The sequence below is a fragment of the Mastigoproctus giganteus genome, chromosome 12 (assembly GCF_048544385.1).
Source record: "Mastigoproctus giganteus isolate SK-2022 chromosome 12, ASM4854438v1, whole genome shotgun sequence".
Taxonomy (NCBI): domain Eukaryota; kingdom Metazoa; phylum Arthropoda; class Arachnida; order Uropygi; family Thelyphonidae; genus Mastigoproctus; species Mastigoproctus giganteus.
This window is the reverse complement of record NC_143586.1, coordinates 157,712,048-157,734,626: the sequence shown is the minus strand read 5'-3', so window position 1 is coordinate 157,734,626 and position 22,579 is coordinate 157,712,048. Positions and strand designations below refer to the sequence as shown.

General features: G+C 39.0%; 1 protein-coding gene across 1 annotated transcript in view; it reads right to left on the bottom strand.

Annotated features, from left to right (window-relative positions):
* LOC150077536 (choline/ethanolamine kinase-like) overlaps positions 1 to 22,579 on the bottom strand; it is a 106,063-nt gene that overhangs the window by 11,121 nt on the left and 72,363 nt on the right. The window contains exon 8 of the mRNA XM_090386510.1: positions 15,418 to 15,600. Coding sequence (XP_090242636.1) covers positions 15,418 to 15,600 — 183 coding nt within the window. The remainder of the gene's footprint in view (positions 1 to 15,417; positions 15,601 to 22,579) is intronic.

The following is a 22,579-nucleotide window of genomic DNA, read 5'->3' as shown; positions in this document are numbered from 1 at the left end:
TGTTAAACAAACTAAGCAAGCTGGAATATGAGACAGGTTTAATTTCACTAAAAGAAAAAGCTGATGTGGACAGACAAGAAAAACAACACCAAAACTGATGCATATACAGGGTGTCCGTAAATGATGTTTCCGATTTTTATATTCAGAATTACTTCAATCTGCACTCATGAAACAAATACCAGCTGAAAGACCAATTCAATAAGTTTTATTAAAATTGGCACTCGACTGCCAGTTTTGCATCCTACCTGCTATGCAGCACTACATTTGCCAGAATGGCAAAATGGCGACAGGGAGCAAGAGAAAGAATTCTGTGTGTTAGCATTTCATGAATCCTGATCTGACACCAATGGATTTCTTTTTGTAGGGTTATGTGAAGGACAATGTGTACATCCCTCCACTACCAATGACACTGCGGGAGCTGAAGGCATGGATCATAGAGACCTTTGGTAAAATTGATCATGAATTGAAGCACAGTATGTGGCCGCAAATTGAATATCGCTAAGATATTGTTTGAGCTACTCAGGTGCCCACATTGAACTTTACCAATGACTTTATGTACCTTCATAAAATTTATTGAATTGACCTTTCAATTAGCATGTGTTTTATGAGTGTAGCTTGAAGTAATTCTGAATAAAAAAATATCAAAATCGGTAACATCATTTACGGACACCCTGTATATAGACCAGTTAAAGGATATCTGAGTGGAACAGTTATTTTGTGCAAAATCCAGAGCAATACACTTTAATATGACCTCCTTTGGCCTTTATAACCATCTTTACTTGCTTTGGTATCAATCAGTGTTTTGCAAGTTTCATTTATTTCTGAATAATGGAACCAAATCTTTATCACAGTATAGATTATCTCTTCTGTTGCACAGTTCATTTTTTTTTTTTAAAGCCTTCCCTTACAGACAGCACACAGATTTTCAATGGGATTCTCAGGGAGTTTCCAGGCCATTCCAAGCACTTTATATTGTTTATTTATTTATGTTTTTTATTTATGTTTTTTATAGTTAGTATGAATCAGAGCTGTAATATTTCTGGAGAGTATCATACGGAAGTGTTCTAAGTACTATATTGAGGTAAATTCCTCTTATTATTTTACAAATATTATATTTTTTATATAAGTCTATGTTTTTTATTTACATAGACTTTTAGAGGTTGTCAGGAGAACTCGCAAGCCAATCAAAAAAACAAACCAACTTGTCACAAGCTATGAAGTAAAAATGACTGAACTGGACCAATTAAGCATAAAAGTTGGGTATAAAAGCCAGACTAAAGAAGATTGGAAAAAAGTTCTCTTCTGATAAAAGCCATTTTGATGTAGCAGAGTAACAAACACCTATTTAAAAACATGTTTTGCAGTTGTTTTTTGGATCAAGATATTGGATTCCCTGTACTTATAGATGGGATGATGAATAGTTTGTTTGTTTGTTTGTTATTTGGTTTTTTAGGAGCATTAGCAACTACGGCCATATTGCTCGGGATATGCGGTGGTCATTCCTTGACCTTTCCGCATCCTCCGTATTTGGTGGTGACAGGCTTGAACCCTGGTCTAATCAAGAAGCGTGTGCCACGCACTGCTGCTCCTTCCCACCTGGCTAAGGAGGCACCTGATGAATAGTGACAAATACATATTCATTTTGCCAAAGTGTTGTTCGAACTGAATAACCAAAGCAGGACTTTGCACCAGGTCATTCATCCAAGAAAAATTCAAATTTTTAAGAGGAAACAATATAAGGTGCTTGGAATGGCCTGGAAACTCCCTGACCTCAATCCCATTGAAAATCTGTGGGCTGTCTGTAAGGGAAGGCTTAAAAAAAAAAAAAAAAAAAAAGGATTGTGCAACAGAAGAGATAATCTATACTGTGATAAAGATTTGGTTCTGTTATTCAGAAATAAATGAAACTTGCAAAACACTGATTGATACCAAAACAAGTAAAGATGGTTATAAAGGCCATGAAAAGGAGGTCATATTAAAGTGTATTTCTCTGGATTTTGCACAAAATAACTGTACCAATCTGAAAAATATTGCTATGACACATTAATTTGCACAAGACTATATATTTTTTTGTTTATAATTTATTTTTATTTTGAAATAGGAGTGGTTAGGTTTATAGGAACAGAAAAAAACAGCACCTAGCCTTACTTACAAGCTTATTAAGTATTAATTTTCCGTATTTATTTTGTGGTTCCCTATTTTAATAATAATATAATTACATTGTTTTCTCCCATAGTAAAGAGTACAATGATGCATATCTGCTGGAATGGTGCAAAGGAAAGTAAATAAATTAGTCAGGGACACAAAAAAGTGCTCTTACAAAGACTACTTTACAGAGCTTTCCGACTATATACCTTCAAGGAGACCTAATTGAAGTGTTTAAGCTGATGGATTGTGTAAACTAAATGTCAATGACATCCTTACTCTCTTGGACAACACACATAAGGAGACAAATTTACAGGAGGCAAATTTAAAAAGTATGGCTGCAGAATAGATGTGCAAACGTTTGTTTTCAGCTAGAGAGTAACTAATTGTTGGAACAAAACTTCCATCTGGTGTTGTTGTGGAACAGGGAAGTTTGAATATATTTAAGCAAGCATTACATAAATTGTTTGAGGGGATGTACAGAAGACGTGGGTAGTTTGTCCCCACCCCTTTTTTTTTTTTTGCTGGTGCTGCATAAGTTTGCTTTCCTTGCATTATTTGCTACTATTTATTAATGACAACACTGATTAGGTAATAAAAATTTTTAAGAAAAACATGCTTGTTTTTGAGTACCAAAAATGTTACTTTTCATTACTCCAATATCATTTGATGCATTATGTCATTATTCCAGCATCACTGAATTCATTACAGTTCTGACTGCAGAATTTTATTATTATTATTTTTTTTACATGCTATATGTTTTCTTTCTCTTTTGCATTATATCAATAAAAATTCATGTCATTTTAGTGTTTTCTGTTTTTCTCTTGCTTCATTCAAAGCAGAAGTTCAGTTCCCTTCTTAAAAAAAAAACCCCATAACTATTAGCATTAGCATTAGTAGAGGCATATGATGTAAGAAAGGAAGCTTATGCAGCATCAGCCAAAAAAAAAAAAAAAAAAAAAAAACACTTCCATGTCACCCCTCTGCTCGTTCGAAATACCTGTCCAGCTGAGCCTTAAATTTATTTAGGCTATCAACTTCCACAACAAGGGATGGAAATCTGTTCCACCAACCAACTACCCGCTGGCTAAAGGCAAATTTCCGCACATCTATCCTACATCTGTGGGCGCCTCCGTATCCAGGTGGGAAGGAGCAGCAGTGCATAGCACACGCTTCTTGATTAGACTGGGGTTCGAGCCCGTCACCACCAAATACGGAGGATGCAGAAAGGTCAGGGAATGACCACCGCATATCCCGGAGCAATATGGCCTTAGTTGCTAATGCTCCTAAAAACCAAATAACATAACAACCTACATCTTTCTTTCTTCAATCTGAATTTATGCCCTCTCAGGTGATTATTCTGAGCAAGAGGTAGAATCCCATTAGCATCAAGCATGTTCAAACCATTCAAGCCTTTATCCACCTCTATCACATCACCTCGCTGGTGCCTAGTCTCCAGACACTGTAATTTGCAAAACTTAAGCCTTTTTTCATAAGAGCAACCCTTCATTCCAATCACTAATCTTGTTGCCCTTCTCTGTACTCGTTCCAGCAGCTCTACATCCTTCTTGAAATAAGGTCTCCAGACCTGTATACAGTCCTCAATGCCATTGCCTTATACAAGGGAATAATCACCTCCTTATCCCTGCTAGAAAAATTCCTGTATATCATTGACAAGACACTATGAGCTACTCTTGCAGCCCATCTTCACTGCTCAGAGAACTTCATATCTGCTTGCACAATTACCCCCAGGTCCTTTACATTCTCTGCCACTGTCAGTGTATTACCACAGAGTTGATATGTTGCTGTTTCCCATATGTACTAATTTACATTTGTCAATGTTAAACTTCATTTGCCACCTCTCAGCCTATCTACTCAACCTTTCCAGATCCTGTTGCAGCAGCATAGCATCAGTAGTGTCCTTAACAACCCTGCTAACCTTTGTATCGTCTGCAAACTTGGACATTAAGCTTGATATACCATCATCAATATCATTTATAAATACAGAAAACAATAATGGACCCAACACTGAACCCTGAGGGACTCCACTAATAACATTAGTCCATGATGAGCAGTGTCCATTGATTACCACTCTCTGTCTTCTCCCCCTCAACCAGCCCTTTATCCATAGCAGCAATTTGCCTCCAATGCCACACTGCTCCAATTTGTGCAGCAGTATCAAAAGCCTTTCTAAGATACAAATATATAATATCAAAGTTATTCCTTGTATCCAGTTCTTTTGTGACTGCATCACAGTACCCAATCAAATTGGTCAGACAAGACTATGATATATACTTCCCTTAACAAAACCATGCTGTGTCCGAGCACACACAAGCAGGACTTTTGTGGATTTATTGGATGATTTTTTCTACATCAGCATGTTTGGGAGGCAACTAGAGGGAGTAATACCCTTGATTTGATTATCAGCAGTGATTCTTCATGCATTAAGAATCTGCAGATAAATGAACTACTAGGTGGCAGTGATCACAATGTGCTGAAGTGGGATTTACTCAAAGAGGTAACTACCATTGGGGGTAAAGGGAAGGGTTATTGCTTCCGTAAAGGCGACTACGATGGACTGAGACAGTATTTAAATTCTATACAGTGGGACCAACTGATGATGTTACCAACAGCAAATTCAAAATGGGAAGCATTCAAAGAACTTACCTTGGAAGCTACTAGGCTTTACATACCAACAAAGAAATATTGTTCAAGGTTTAGGCCAAAATGGATGTCAGATCAACTAATGAGGCATATGACAGAGAAGAAAAATGCATGGGATACTTACAAATTAACACATGACACAGAAGCCTATGATAGATACAAGTTGATATGCAACCAAGTTACAAAGGAGGTTAGGCAGGCGAAGGCAGATTACGAGAAATCCTTGGCAAGGAATGAAAAGAAAAACAGCAAAGAGTTCTTTACTTATGTAAACTCTAGAAGGAAGGGGATGAATCAGATTGGTCCACTTGATATTGATGGATCAACTGTTGATGATCCTGCTCAGGTAGCTAACAAACTAAATGAATATTTTGCATCGACATTCACACATGAGGAGTTATAAAGCGAGGGGAATGCCAGAGGTGTATTCAACTCTAGCAGTAAGCTACAGAATCTTTAAATAACTGGGAGTAAAGTGGAGGAGAAATTGTTGAAGATAAACACAAGAAAGGCACCCGGGGTGGATGGGATCTATCCAGTTATATTAAAGGAGGCAGCAAAGGAAGTAAGCAAACCCTTAGCCATAATTCTGAGAGCTTCCTTGAACTCAGGGGAGGTACCCATAGACTGGAAATGTGCAAATGTGACCCCAATTCACAAAGGAGGATCAAAGCCTGACACAAGTAATTATAGACCTGTGAGCTTAACTTCTGTTCCAGGAAAATTAATGGAGGCACTAGTTAAAGAAGCACTGCAGGATCATTTAGACAAGACTTCAGTTATAGCTCGGACCCAGCATGGTTTTGTTAAGGGGAAGGCTTGCCTGACCAATTTGATTGAATACTATGATGCAGTCACAAAAGAACTGGATGCAGGGAATAGCTTTGATATTATATACTTGGATCTTAGAAAGGCTTTTGATACTGTTGCACATGGAAGACTGCTACACAAATTGGAGCAGTGTGACATTAGCATTAGCATTAGCATTAGCATTAGTAGAGGCATTTGATGCAAGAAAGCAAGCTTATGCAGCATCAGCCAAAAAAAAAAAAAAAAAAAAAAGTAACATAAATAAATAAAAATAACCACTTCCACTTCACCCCTCTGTTCGTTCGAAATACCTGTCCAGCTGAGCCTTAAACTTATTTAGGCTATCAACTTCCACGACAAGGGATGGAAGTCTGTTCCACCCACCAACCACCCGCTGGCTAAAGGCAAATTTCCGCACATCTATCCTACATCTGTCTTTCCTCAATTTGAATTTATGCCCTCTCAGGTGATTTTTCTGAGCTAGAGGAAGAATCCCATCAGCATTGAGCATGCTCAAACCATTCAAGGCTTTGTACACCTCTATCAGATCACCCCGCTGGTGCCTAGTTTCCAGACACTGTAATTTGCAAAACTTAAGCCTTTCTTCGTAAGAGAACCCCTTTGTCCCATTCACCAATCTAGTTGCCCTTCTCTGTACTCGTTCCAGCAGCTCTACATCCTTCCTGAAATGAGGCCTCCAGGCCTGTATACAGTACTCTAGGTGTGGCCTGACCATTGCCTTATACAAGGGAATAATCACCTCCTTATCCCTGCTAGAAAAATTCCTATATATCATTGACAATACACCATGAGCTACTCTTGCAGCTCGTCTGCACTGCTCAGAGAACTTCATATCTGCCTGCACCACCACCCCCAGGTCCCTTTCATTCTCTACCACTGTCAGTGTAGTACCACAGAGTTGATACGTTGCTCTGGGGTTGCTGTTTCCCATATGTAGTACTTTACATTTGTCAATGTTAAACTTCATTTGCCACCTCGAAGCCCATCTGCTCAACCTTTCCAAATCCTGTTGCAGCAGCATAGTGTCAGTAGTGTCCTTGACAACCCTGCCAACCTTCGTATCGTCTGCAAACTTGGACATTAAGCCTGATATACCATCATCAATATCATTTATAAATACAGAAAACAATAAAGGCCCCAATACTGAACCCTGAGGGACTCCACTAATAACATTAGTCCACGATGAGCAGTGTCCATTGATTACCACTCTCTGTCTTCTCCCCCTCAACCACCCCTTTATCCATAGCAGCAACTTGCCTCCAATGCCACACTGCTCCAATTTGTGCAGCAGTCTTCCATGTGCAACAGTATCAAAAGCCTTTCTAAGATCCAAGTATATAATATCAAAGTTATTCCCTGCATCCAGTTCTTTTGTGACTGCATCATAGTATCCAATCAAATTGGTCAGGCAAGACTTCCCCTTAACAAAACCATGCTGTGTCCTAGCTATAACTGAAGTCTTGTCTAGATGATCCTGCAGTGCTTCTTTCACCAGTGCCTCCATTAATTTTCCGGGAACAGAAGTTAAACTCACAGGTCTATAATTACTTGTGTCAGCCTTTGATCCCCCTTTGTGAATTGGGGTCACATTTGCACATCTCCAGTCAATGGGTACCTCCCCTGAGTCCAAGGAAGCTCTCATAATTATGGCTAAGGGTTTGCTTACCTCCTTTGCTGCCTCCTTTAATATAACTGGATAGATCCCATCCACCCCAGGTGCCTTTCTTGTGTTTATCTTCAACAATTTCTCCTCCACTTTGATCTCAGTTATTACAAGATTCTCTAGCTTACTGCTAGAGTTGAATACACCTCTGGCATTCCCCTCGCTGAATAACTCCTCATGTGTGAATGTCGATGCAAAATATTCATTTAGTTTGTTAGCTACCCGAGCAGGGTCATCAACAGTTGACCCATCGATCTCAAGTGGACCAATCTGATTCATCCCCTTCCTTCTAGAGTTTACATAAGTAAAGAACTCTTTGCTGTTTTTCTTCGCATCCCTTGCCAAGGATCTCTCGTAATCTGCCTTCGCCTGCCTAACCTCCTTTGTAACTTGGTTACAGATCAACTTGTATCTATCATAGGCATCCGTGTCACGTGTTAATTTGTATGTATCCCATGCATTTTTCTTCTCTGCCATATGCCTCATTAGTTCATCTGAATTGGAGGCAAATTGCTGCTATGGATAAAGGGGTGGTTGAGGGGGAGAAGACAGAGCGTGGTAATCAATGGACACTGCTCATCGTTGACTAATGTTATTAGTGGAGTCCCTCAGGGCTCAGTATTGGGTCCATTATTGTTTTCTGTATTTATAAATGATATTGATGATGGTATATCAAGCTTAATGTCCAAGTTTGCAGACGATACAAAGGTTGGCAGGGTTGTCATGGACACTACTGACACTATGCTGCTGCAACAGGATCTGGAAAGGTTGAGCAGATGGGCTGAGAGGTGGCAAATGAAGTTTAACATTGACAAATGTAAAGTACTACACATGGGAAACAGCAACCTCAGAGCAACGTATCAACTCTGTGGTACTACACTGACAGTGGTAGGGAATGAAAGGGACTTGGGGGTGGTTGTGCAGGCAGATATGAAGTTCTCTGAGCAGTGCAGACAGGCTGCAAGAGTAGCTCATGGAGTATTGTCAATGATATACAGGAATTTTTCCAGCAGGGATAAGGAGGTGATTATTCCCTTGTATAAGGCAATGGTCAGGCCACACAGGAGTACTGTATACAGGTCTAGAGGCCTCATTTCAAGAAGGATGTAGAGCTGCTGAAACGAGTACAGAGAATTGCAACAAGATTAGTGAATGGAACAAAGGGGTGCTCTTACGAAGAAAGGCTTAAGTTTTGCAAATTACAGTGTCTGGAGACTAGGCACCAGCGAGGTGATCTGATAGAGGTGTATAAAGCCTTGAATGGTTTGAGCATGCTCAATGCTGATGGGATTCTTCCTCTAGCTCAGGATAATCACCTGAGAGGGCATAAATTCAAATTGAGGAAAGACAGATGTAGGATAGACGTGTGGAAATTTGCCTTTAGCCAGCGGGTGGTTGGTTGGTGGAACAGACTTCCATCCCTTGTCGTGGAGGTTGATAGCCTAAATAAGTTTAAGGCTCAGCTGGACAGGTATTTTGAACGAACAGAGGGGTGAAGTGGAAGTGGGTTTTTTTTTTTTTTTTTGGCTGATGCTACATAAGCTTGCTTTCTTGCATAAAATGCCTCTACTAATGCTAATGCTAATGCTATAACTAAAGTCTTGTCTAGATGATCCTGCAGTGCTTCTTTAACCAGTGCCTCCATTAATTTTCCTGGAACAGAAGTTAAACTAACAGGTCTATAATTACTTGTGTCAGCCTTTGATCCTCCTTTGTGAATTGGGCTCACATTTGCACATCTCCAGTCTATGGGTACCTCCCCTGAGTCCAAGGAAGCTCTCATAATTATGGATAAGGGTTTGCTTACTTGCTTTGCTGCCTCCATTAATGTAACTGGATTGATCCCATACACTCCAGGTGCCTTTCTTGTGTTTATCTTCAACAATTTCTCCTCCACTTTACTCTCAGTTATTACAAGATTATCTCGCTTAGTGTCAGAGTTGAATACACCTCTGGCATTGCCCTCGCTGAATAACTCCTCATGTGTGAATTTCGATGCAAAATATTCATTTAGTTTGATAGCCACCTGAGCAGGATCATCAACAGCTGAACCATCGATATATCAAGTGGGCCAATCTGATTCATCCCCTTCCTTCTAGAGGTTTACATAAGTAAAGAACTCTTTGCTGTTTTTCTTTGCATCCTTTGCCAAAGATTTCTCGTAATGTCTTTGCCTGCCTAACCTCCTTTGTAACTTGGTTACAGACCAGCTTATATCTATCATAGGCTTCTGTGTCACATGTTATTTTATATGTATCTCATGCATTTTTCTTCTCTGCCATATGTCTCATTAGTTCATCTGACATCCATTTAGGCCTAAACCTTGAACAATATTTCTTAGTTGGTATATAAAGCCTAGTAGCTTCCAAGATAAGTTCTTTGAATGCTTACCATTTTGAATTTGCTGTTGGAAACATCATCCGTTGGCTCCACTGTACAGAATTTAAATACTGTCTCAGACCATCGTAGTCGACTTTACGAAAGCAAAAACCCTTCTCTTTACTCCTGATGGTAGTTATCTCTTTGAGTAAATTCCACTTCAGCACACTGTTATCACTGCCACCTAGTGGTTCCTTTATCTGCAGATTCTTAATGCATTAAGAATCACTACTGATAATTAGATCAAGAGTATTACTCCCTCTAGTTACCTCCCGAACATGCTGATGTAGAAAACAATCATCCAATAAATCCACAAAACCCTTGCTAGTGTGTGAGTGACCAACCCACAATTTCCAGTCAATATCTGGAAAATTAAAATCCCCTATTATAAGACTCTCTGATTTACTGTCCCACTCTATTTCCCTGTACAGTTTCTTATTATACTCATCAGAGTCATTAGACCTATAGCACACTCCTACTCTCAATTTTGATCTCCCAATGCTTATGTCACACCAAACTGACTCGACACTGCACTGTCCAGCGATGTCGACTGGCTTCACTTCCTTGGATTTTTATGTGTTTCTTAAGTAATAGCATAACCCTTCCTCCCTTTCTATCCTGTCTATCCTTTCTGTAGACGTTGTACTCCCCAAATTCCAGTTCTGCATTCCTTATATCAGAGACGTGTGACACCACGTCTCGGATATCCCAGCAATATCCACCTTTGATGTTTTGAGCAATACCTCAAATTCATCAAATTAATTTAATCAACTCCTAGCATTGGTGTACACGCAAGTATACATGCACCTGTTCCTATTCTTAGCTACCCTAACACAACCCATGTGTTTACTTGTACCACAATGACTCCCAGCAGTCTCTGAAATATGCTGCATCTTGTTTTCCAGCCTGCTGCTCATTCCAATAGAAGCAGTACAAGGATCACTTTCACCTCTGCCAGTGGCTACTGTTAATCTATTAGTCCTCGTATCCCCCCAAGCTAGCAGTTTTCTGACCCACCTAACACTGCCTCGATAGCATCAGCAAATATTCTTGCACTCTTTCTATTTAAGTGTATCCCATCCCTGTAGAAGCAGTCTCTCCTGTTAACAAGTACAGACCATTCTGAAAAAAATTCTACCCCTTGGGCCTTGCACAATCTTTCCAGGACCGAATTGATCGACAAGGCTCTCATCATATACTTCCTCCTATCATGTCTGGGCAGAATTGAAGACACTTTCAAATTCAACCCTAATTCACGGCTTTTTTTCAACAGTAACCTGTACTTGTTAAGTAATTCTGCCGGTTTCCTAACCTTAATATCATTAGTGCCAATGTGTACAACTGTACCACCTTTTGTGCCCTTAAAAGATGATATCTGCTCTACAACGTCATCAACCTTTGCTCCTGGCAGACATACCCTGGTCCTGTTCCACCTATCGGTGGAACAGGATAGCAACCCCAGAGCAACGTATCAACTCTGTAGTATTACACTGACAGTGGTAGAGAAAGAAAGGGACCTGGGGGTGGTTGTGCAGGCAGATATGAAGTTCTCTGAGCAGTGCAGACGGGCTGCAAGAGTAGCTCATGGTGTATTGTCAATGATATATAGGAATTTTTCTAGCAGGGATAAGGAGGTGATTATTCCCTTGTATAAGGCAATGGTCAGGCCACACCTAGAGTACTGTATATAGGCCTGGAGGCCTCATTTCAAGAAGGATGTAGAGCTGCTGGAACGAGTACAGAGAAGGGCAACAAGATTAGTGAATGGAACAAAGGGGTGCTCTTACGAAGAAAGGCTTAAGATTTGCAAATTACAGTGTCTGGAGACTAGGCACCAGTGAGGTGATCTGATAGAGGTGTATAAAGCATTGAATGGTTTGAGCATGCTCAATGCTGATGGGATTCTTCCTCTCGCTCAGAATAATCACCTGAGAGGGCATAAATTCAAATTGAGGAAAGACAGATGTAGGATAGACGTGCGGAAATTTGCCTTTAGCCAGCGAGTGGTTGGTTGGTGGAACAGACTTCCATCCCTTGTCGTGGAAGTTGATAGCCTAAATAAGTTTAAGGCTCAGCTGGACAGGTATTTTGAATGAACAGAGGGGTGAAGTGGGAGTGGTTTTTTTTTTTTTTTTTTTGGCTGATGCTGCATAAGCTTGCTTTCTTGCATCAAATGCCTCTACTAATGCTATCCTTTTTACAAAGCACGTTCCCGGTTTCCCTGACAATAGAGTCACCAACAACTACTATTTCCTGTTGGACCTGCGCATTCTGCCTTGGGGGTTGCCGCTGTGTTGCGTGATGACCAAGTGCAAGCTCTGACATTGATGTGGGCAGCTGAGAGCTTGATGGGCCCCTCAATTTAGATCCTTCGAGGGCATCCACCCTATCCTTCAAGCTCTCATATAGGCCCATAACAACGCTGCTCCACAAACATCATGCAAGCAGTGCATTTTAAAAGGCTGTAATTCAGAGGGCAACTGCCCCCTCAGTTCTCCCCTGGGCCACAACACTCCCATTAGCTTGAGCTTTTTGCTTTGCTGCTCTGGTCTGTGTCATGATTTCGATTTAATTTCAATAAAATTTCAATTTCAGTACAAAATTATAACTCTAAACTTGTATCCCAACACAGTTATAATGCTATATATATTTTTCAGTATCGAGTATGATCTACGAGTTCTGTTTATATAACTCCGTATCATGTTATGTATTAATTAATTATGTTACGTTTGTAATCTAAGTCGTTATATGTATTTAGTTAAAAGTACAATTTAACTGACAATGAAGTTTAACAAGATTAATAGATTTTACTGATTAATTGGCAATATTATATTATATACTATTCTATACTAAGCTTACGCTATCTAGTTCGGGATATAATGTCATGTCGTATAACAATGGCGGCAAGTTACGAATGGTAAATCTACGGACACTTAAGTATTAATTAACTTCCAAATCTCGCTGTCTCAATTCAGAATAAACTAAGGATCCTGACTAGGTCTATAAGCTACTTATAGAAAATAATTTGATGTAACAATTGGTCAATAAAGCGGCTAAATATGGCTAAAAAACTTCTCGTTCAGCAGAGCTGCAGCTTGTAACACGTGGATTTGATACCCTTACCGATACTTTTATGCAATTACAAGACCCAGTAAAGAATAACTACACCAGATTAATCATAAAATCACAAAATAATGCTATACTACTAAATTTAAATCAAAAGTTTTAGAAAAACAATAATTTCAAATCAATAAATAAGAAAATCCACTTAGTGGCTTTGAACATTTCTGAATTCCACTAGCCTCGTCAGCAGATTCGCAAAATATACGTCTTATGTTTTATGGACACCCTCTATATATAAAAATTAAAGGCCTGATGTAGCCAATGGTTAATACAAGGTTGTAGTAATAGAAACATTTGACTATGGCTATAATCCACATGATTACTAAATGTGGTTAATGTTCACACTCTTGTCAGAATGTCAAGAGTATGAAATCCTCTGACTTATGTGATTGTGCCAGAGTATAAACATAACTTAGGAGTTGTAGTAATAAATTTAGTTATTACTATTATTATTATTAGCCACATGGTGCAAGGAAGCCTGAGGTTCATGCTGCGGCGCTTGCCAAAAAAAAAAAAAAATTCCCAAATTACCCTAAGAGAGAGAGAGAGAAGTAGAAAGGAATCACCAAGAGAGAGAAGAATGATGATATCTAGCTCAGGACCCTGGGTTTGCCAAGCCCATACTCACAAGATGTGAGCCCCTGGGGTTAGAAATACTTTATGAGAAATTTTAAAAAGTTCATATATGTTAATGCAAAGAAAAGCTCTTGCAAACTACATTAAAAATATTAATTACAATGCCTGGAGGGCACTTGTTCCATATGTTTAAAGAGCCCCAGATGGGATATAGGCAGAATCATTTGGAATAGATATATTTGCTTGGCAAATGCTATATCTGTATGATCAACTAAAATTTTGACTGTGATGTTTTTATCAGAAATTCAAGGTTATTCATGACCCAATGCAACAATGATCGATTACCTACTTGCTTTCTCTTTAATATATTCAAGTATAAATTTTTGATATCGCATGGCAATTAAATTAAATGTCTAAAGCAGTCCTTACAACTGTCGATTCCTATAACACTGATGTAATATGGGTCTTCTCTCTGCTTTTCGTTTATTAACGTATACTTCACAACTGTTGATTTGGTAATTCCTAAAGTCTGTACTACTCTTTCATAAATACTGCAGTACTTAGGTTAGTTGTTTTTCTTTCTCTTGTAAAATAGGCCATAACATTTCTCACCATGATTTCTGAAGCGAACTGTAAGCTTCTTCCTTTCAAAGACACACTCTTGTTAACATATTCACTTGCATTTGCCACACTGTACTTCAAAGAAGATAGGCAGGGAAATATTACTGACACCCAATCAGGGCATTTGCTAATAGCAAATACATTTGCATGTGAAGGATTGTAATAATTACTGTTTATTTAAAAACAATTTCATTCAGTTCAGTTATGCAAAATTGTTTAGTTAAGCCAATCAGTTTAATATAGTACTCCATTCCTCTGTATGGAGTACTATATCCTGTGTATAGTTTTGTGTTTCACCAAAGGAGAGTCCAAAGTTAACTAGACTTCAGAATTCCATATAGTACATACAATTTAGTATATGCTAACTAGGAAATTGAAGTATTAAAAAAATCAATTAAGGAAGAAAAAGAATCACATTGTTTAAAAACTGTTCATAGAAATGGAAGACAAGTATATGGAATAAAATGTAGCAGGAAAGAGCACATGAAGGTTCATCTACACAAAGGAGGCAGCTGACATTTTTTGATGTGAAATGTCCTTGGGGAACCTCGACCGAGTAAATTTGATAGGTCATAAAAAATGCAACATGGAAGTGACATCATCTGCAGCTTCCACCAGAGGCAGATTATCATAACTTGCATTGTTGCAATCATACTTCCTGCAACTGTCATTTGACTAACATTGTTTGCAGGAGAGTAAGTAGTGGGCATACACCTGATACTTACACTACTGAATCAACGTTATCTAAACATCATTCCAAGCAAAGGATATTTCACATAAAACCATCTCCCGCTCATACTCCATATAATCTCATTTCAATTTTGTGCATACACAAGATTGCAGATGGAAGGTGTTTGCTTTGACACCATTTTTAATTGTGAACACTGTTTCTGCTGCATGCCTTTTCTACAGATACTCCATGGATGCTGTTCTTCTGAATTGGCTTCTATAATTCCTGCTCTCTCTCTTTCAAAACAGTCCAAACACGTGCTGCCACCAGCCAACATCCATTTACTGTCCAACTTCAAACTCACAGAACCAACTTTTCATCTTCCTCATTTATTCATTCAACTGCTGTTTTCTGGAACAACCTTCCTTCACACGTATTTCCTGATAATTAGTCTACAGAAGTTCAAGTCTAATGTCAACAAATATCTTCTTTCAACTTCTGAACCGCCAACCCAAGCATGGTACTAAGTACTATAGGTTCTAATACCTCTCATGTTTGGGGTTTTCATAAAAAAATAAATAAAAAAAATAGTGGGTCACACTCTTCCCTCTGTCATAAAGATATTTATTGGTGAGACCATAAGCTATTTGCTATTATAAACACTTGGGGAAATGTTTGTTTAAAAGTTCTAGTGAAAGTCTAAATTCACTCTAGTCAATCAATTGGTTTCTATATCATTACTTACCCAATATCCAAATTTGATTTTTGGATCAGAACCTGACTTTATACTCCATATGCATGCCAAGACATGTGAAGCAAGAACAAAAGCATTGGCTTCTCTGAGAATATGCTCTTCCTTGTTTATGGTGCTGTACTTCTTTCTTATATGTGGAGATAGACTACTTAAATAAATTCTAATGAACTCAAGCTAGAGGAAAATATAAAGCAAATTAATTAATAGATTCATATACCATACATACATACATACATACATTATATATACGAGGGGTTTCCGGAAAGTAAGGTAACACATTTTTTTTTCTTAATAATGGTGAAAGGGAATGAGATGAAACATGGTGGACAGATAGACCCGTTAATAATGTTCAAAAAGACTGCCAGTGCAGTGTTGCAGTACTGTCACCTCACAGCAGATTCCAGTTGCAAAATGGTGGCTACCGTGCGAGTGTGGCCCAAAACAGGCATTCGTGAAGTTATTTGCTTTTTGCAAGCAAAAGGGTTTTCATCAAGTGACATTCACTGTGAACTGGTTGCTGTATGGTGAAAATGTGATAACAAAGAAGCAGGAAGCAGGCCATGTTGACACTGAAGATTGACATGGGGGGGGGGTCTTCATCGAGCAAGACAGAAGACAACATTTTGCGCATTAAGGGCATCGTTCTTGAAAACACGCAAGTGAAACTGTGTTAAATTGCACAAATAGTGAACATGAGTAAGTCGACTGTTCACAAAATTGTTCACAATGTCCTTGGTTTTTGAAAGGTGTAATATCACTGGGTGCCCCGACAACTGTCAGAGGAGGACAAAGCAAAATGCATGGGGATTTGTCTGGAGAACCTGTTACGATACAGCAATGAAGGAGAGGATTTTCTAGCTCACATAGTCGCAGCAGACGAAATGTGGGTTCATCACTTTACCCCGGAGAGCAAACAAGACTCCATGACCTGGAAATATCCACAATCTCCTGGGCGCAAAAAATTCAAAACTGTTCCCAGTGTCCAAAAAGTTATAGCCAGTGTTCTGGGATCGCCAAGGCATTCTGTTGGTGGATTTCTTGCCAAAGGGAGGAACAATCAATGCACAGCTTTACTGTGCAATGTTGGAAAAACTGAAGGCCAACGTTCGACGCAAATGACCAAGACTCCTGACAAGCAGTGTGATTTTGTTGCATGACAATGCAACTCCACACACTGCCCACACCACTTGTGAGTCACTGAGCCGTAATCATTGAGAAACTCTGTCACATCCCCCCTACAGTTAAGACTTAGCACCTTCAGACTTCCATTTGTTCGGCCCTCTGAAAAAACACCTTTCAGGAAAGAATTTCACCACGGATGAGGAAGTTCATCAGGCGGTGCGATGTTGGTTACTGCCTGTGAGCACGGACTTCAGTACTGGTATTGATAAACTGATCCATCGTTGGGACAAGTCCATCAATAAAACTGGAAACTTTGTGGAGAAGTAGTGCATGTTCACTTATTTCTTGGTGTGTAATTTCAACTTCGTATTATTAAACATCACCGAAAGAAAAAATGTGTTACCTTACTTTTTGGAAACCCCTCATATATATATATATATATATACAGGGTGTCTCAAAAATACATGGCATAACATCAGGAATGAGTTCCTCATATGTAGACAATAAAAATATTTTATATCAACATAGTTCCGGAAATGCTTGGTTTCCGAGTTTTGAAGGTCTGTCTATGACACTTAACTGTTCACATCACCTTATAGTAATTGTTCAAAATGTCCACCTTCTGCCTCACATTGATGTCTCATGGACTCGTGAAGACGATGCCAAATTCCTGGCATGTTTTGTATTGTCTCACAACCTGCCACAATTCGACTGCGGAGAGTTTCCACATCAGCTACCGGAGTCAAATACACCAATGACTTTAAATGGCCCCACAAGAAGAAATCTAGTGGGTTTAAATCAGCTGAGCGTGGAGGACAGGCAGTTGGTCCACCCCTCTACTTCAGGAGTTGTAGATCTTGGTCGTCCTCTGTCGGCAGCATGAGGTGTAAAGGTCCCATGTTCACAAAGGCAGCGATGGATACCTTCAAACGTTTTCCTGTCTGGACATTTTCATTCTGGGAATCTTTCATGGTACAAATGACGAGCCTCCAGAGCATTGTTGTCCTCCAAACCATACATAAAGTGCATATCCGCTTGCTCCTGATTCGAGTACATGGTCGGAATGGAAAACCACCAGATTGTGTCAGTACCTTGTGATGAGTGAAATCACCTGCGGGAGATAAGACATTCCGGTTAATAACTCGGAAACCAAGCATTTCCGGAATTATAAAATATATAAAATATTTTTATTGTCTACATATGAGGAACTCATTCCTGATGTTATGCCACGTATTTTTGAGACACCCTGTATATATTTAATATGAGTAATATGGAAATAAAGTTAAAAAATATATATATATGGAATGGATATGAATTCTAGAAATGTGTTTAGAGCTAACAATATTTTTATAGAATGTAAGCATTTTTATTTTCATATTTTCTATTTTATTCACCTTCGATTTTTAGTTTCATCAATTTCAATGACTGAATTGTGAGATGTGAATTTAAGAAGAAAATAGAATAAAATATTGTTCAGTATTTATAAAACAATATCAAAGATGTGAACAATGGCAAAGCATTTAGCATAATGTTTTTTATGCTTTACTGAGAGGGAGTCAAAATACATCTACAAAAACAGGGCTGATAGTGGGACACATCCAGATTGTAAATAGCTGAACAGTTACTCCAGATCAAGGGCTTAATTACAAGTATGCAGAGAAATAAGAAATGCAGGCAATTTGACTACAATGATAAAAAAAAGCATGTTGGGATGTGTGCTCGATGTCAAATAAGTATACAAATCTGCCAAAAGATCAGAGGAAAAATAACATGGCCTAATGTTCAGTATGCATGTGTGTGAGATGAGGAGGAGGAGTGTTCAGTGGGAAGCCTGAAATAAAAAAGGTAAAGTGCAGCCATTATGAACCCACTGCAGGATGGAAGGCTCCTCAACAATTCATGCTGAGGAAAATGGACCATAATCTGCCATGCTGGTCCATTTTGGGTTGGCAGATCGACCGTATTCAGCAGTCAGGAGCTTGAACCCCGGTCTACTCAAAGAGCGTGTGCTACTGCACTCCCACTCCTGACCACTCGGCTTTGGAGCAGATACAAAACTCAAAGTACGTTTGTTCTCACTCCTCCTTCCTTACATTATCTTATATATATTAATTCACTGGTATGGAATCCTTGGAGTGTTCAGTGGGAAGCCATTATGATGAATGTAATTATCATAATGCATTAGTTCTTATGGTAGTAATATCTGAGCTGAGTGTAATTTGCATGAATAATGTGTGCATTCACAGTTGATCTTTGCATGTTGTGCAAGTTTAAAACCCTGGAATAACTCAGAGGAAATCTCACCCTCTGCTAACTATAGTCCCAGCTGAAGCTAAAGAAGCTTTTAAGAATTATTCTAGTCTCTGATGGAATTCAACCTCAGACCTCTTCAAATGAGTGAAGCACTACTTGTCACATTATATAGTGAAGTGTGTGTGTGTGTGTGTGTGTGTGTGTGTGTGTGTGTGTGTGTGTGTGTGTGTGTGTGTGTGTGTGTGTGTGTGTGTGTGTGTGTGTGTGTGTATTAGTTGCTATGGCTATAGTGCACCTATTCATAGGATTATTAAAAAATAATTAAGAATGAAGCCAGCTCAATTTCATTTCAGTTCAGAAACTTATTCATAAAAGTTTATACACTCCAATTTGCTTTAAAAAGCAAAAAAAAAAAGTTCATTAATATTTGCCTCCTCTCCAATGATATAATGTAATGTCAACAGTGCTCAAAGTTTAGCCATATTTTGAAGTATTGAATCAAAATATGTTTAACTGTTAGATTTTCTGAGAAGTGTGGACACTGAGGAGGATTATCAGTGTTCACACTGCTCATGAGTAGATGGAGGTGAGCGAGATGGATTGTTTGGGTCTTGTTTCAACTGGAAAAATTTGTTATTCATTTGGTTATGCCACAACTCTGTCCACTGTGCATGGCAATGGCATGCTGCTTGAATTAAGATATTATAATCAGACACTGGAATATGGACAGAGGTTAGGTATAAAGTTGACGGACTTTTGGCGGATATATCAGCAAGTTCATTTCCTTTTATGCATGAATATGCTGGAATTCAGCAAAACTTCACTAGTTGTTTACGATCTTCAATTTGCAATAGCAAAAATAAGGTGATTCTTATGAGAGGGATTCTGCATTGCTCTAATTGAGCTGAGAGAGCCAGTCTAAACTAATATTTTGCAGATGGGTATAGAGTAAAATTTTCTATAGCTAATTTTATTGCATATAGTTCTGCAGAAAAGTTGTTGTCAGGTGGAAGAGAAGCTGATATGATAGCAGAGGGAAATGCTGCTGCTGCTGCTGCTCCAACAGTTGAATGAGATTTAGAACCATCAGTATATATCAGCAAGAAGTCAGCATAGTTTTGAATATGGCTAGCATGGAGTTTTTGCACATTTGGGGTCAGTAGATGATTCTTTTCCTATTGGAGAAAATAAGTATCATGGGTCACTTGAGGAAAGGGAGTCCACGGTGAATGAGAGTAATTCTTTATCTGTTGCCTATTGTGGAGAGGAACATTCCAATTCTGTGATATTTCAAGGAGCCATAGGCCTGCTGGTCATATTTTACTTGGTTTATTTCTATAGAGGTTGAGTAGTGGTTGAATAAAAAGGTATGGGCTGAATAGGATGCAAAGAGAAAGTCTGTATTTTAGCTGAATATTTAAGTAATAGCATTTTTCTGGGGAGATACAGAGGGGGGCTCATGAGCTTCAATGTATAGACTGAGTTGGAGATGTCCTATATGCACCAAGTGCAATCCACAGTGCATTATGTTGAATAGGATCCAGCCAGCGTTGTACACTCCTTCGGGCAGAATCATAGATTGGAGCACCATAATCCAAATGGGATCTAATCAGTGCTCTATATAAGAGCAGCAAAGTCATACGATTTGCTCCCCAAGACAGGGCAGATAAAGCTCTTAGCATGTTGATCTTTTTAAGACAGGTAGTACATATTAATTTAATATGCTCAAAGAAGTTCAGCTTACTGTCCAGGATTAGTCCCAAGAATCTGTTATTGCTGGCAATCGGAATGGTGGAATTTGATATCCGAAGTTCAGGATCTGTATACAATTTGCGTTGACTACAAAAGTGGATCACAACTATTTTCTGTTGGGAAAGATGATATCCATTGAGCTCAGCCCACTTTTGAAATAATGAAATGTGTACTATACTGCCAGATAAGAAAATCTGAACAACAACAACAAAAAAAAAAAAACAGTAGATGTTACAGTGGATTCTCAATAAAACCCAATTACAGAATAAAAAGAGCATGAATATTAGTGGAGTCCCCCCCCAGGGTTCAATGTTGGGCCCATTCTTGTTTTAGGTATTTATCAATGATATCGATGAAGGTATATCAGGTGCAAAATGTCTAAGTTTGCAGATGATAGGAAGGTTGGCATTGTTGTTAATGACAATAATGATAATGCACTACTGCAACAGGATCTGGAAAAGTTGAGCAGATTGGCTGAGAGGTAACAACTGAAGTCTAACATTTACAAATGTAAATTATTGCATATGGGTAGCAGTAACCCCAGAATAATGTATCAACTGGTTGGTATTACACTCAGAGAATAAAAAGGACCTGGGAGTAATTGTGCAGTCAGATATGAAGTTTCGTGAGCAGTGAAAAAAAGGCTGCAAGAGTAGCTCATGGTGTCTTGTCAATGATATACAGAAATTTTGCTAGCAGGGATAAGGGGTGATTGTCTCCTCGTATAAGGTAATGGTCAGGCCGCACCTTGAGTACTGTCTACAGGTCTGGAGGCCTCATTTTAGGAAAGGTGTAGAGTTGCTGGAATGAGTACAGAGAAGAGCAACGAGACTGGTGAGTGTCAATAAAGGCATATGTTCTGCAAATTGCAGTTTCTGGAGACTAGGCACCTGCGAGGTGATCTAATTGAGGTGTATAAGGCCTTGGATGGATTGAGCAAGTTCAATGCTAATGGGATTATTCCTCTTGCTCAGATTACTCATCTGAGGGGGCAGAAATTCAAATTTCACACATCTACAGTTGTCTTTTTGACAATTGTAGATGTGTGGAAATTTGCCTTTAGCCAGTGGGTGGCTGATAGTTGGAACAAACTTCCATCTGTTGTAGTGGAGGTCAGCAACTTAAATAAGTTCAAGAAAGACCTGGACAATCATTTGGAGTGAATCGATGAATGAAATGGGAAGGGTTTTTTTTTTTTTTTTTTTTTGGCTGATGCTATATAAGCTTGCTTTCTTGCATCATATGCCCTACTAATGCTAATGCTAGATCTCAACACCACTTTGCTCATGTGTAAGATGATATTAAAGCACCATAAAAAGATTCTTAGCAACTTTTTGAACCTCTCAATACAACAGAGAAAGAGAAAGAGAGAGAGAGAGAGAGAAATCCGAAAACATAAGATGCCTCCAAAGATAAAGCTCTGATAAACAAACAACTATACTGCTAGGCAAAGCTTAAGGACCAGTCAGGTTTTCAACTGTAGCTTCTCATAGGAGTGGTCTGGATACGGGAAAAGCATACCAAAGGAACCTCGTGAGGTACAGAAATGATGAAGGAAACAACACAGACACAGCAACAGAAAAAAATGGTACAGAGGGACTTTATTCAAAAATGGCAACATAACACTGGCTGCCATGATAAAGATGCATCACTGCCAAAGATGGAACAAAGGGAAGAGGTGGTCCTCAATAGGAAATATGGCCATCCCTAATGTCGATGCAGGCTTTGCACCACCTGTCCATACTTAGAACAATGTTGTTGATAAGTTCTTGTGGTAACATCGTCCATTCCTCTGTCAGTGCCATCTTCAGATGGTGAACATTTTCTGGTGGGCGTGGATGTGCCGCTAGGTGTCTCCCCAGAGCATCCCATATGTGTTCAATGGATTTAGATTGGCAGAATGGGCAGGCCAATCCATACGAACAATGTCCTCACTTTCCAAAAGCATATCAACAGCTGCAGTTTGATGGGGTGTGGTGTTTTCATCCATAAACACGAACTCATGGCCAAGGGCACCTCGGAACAG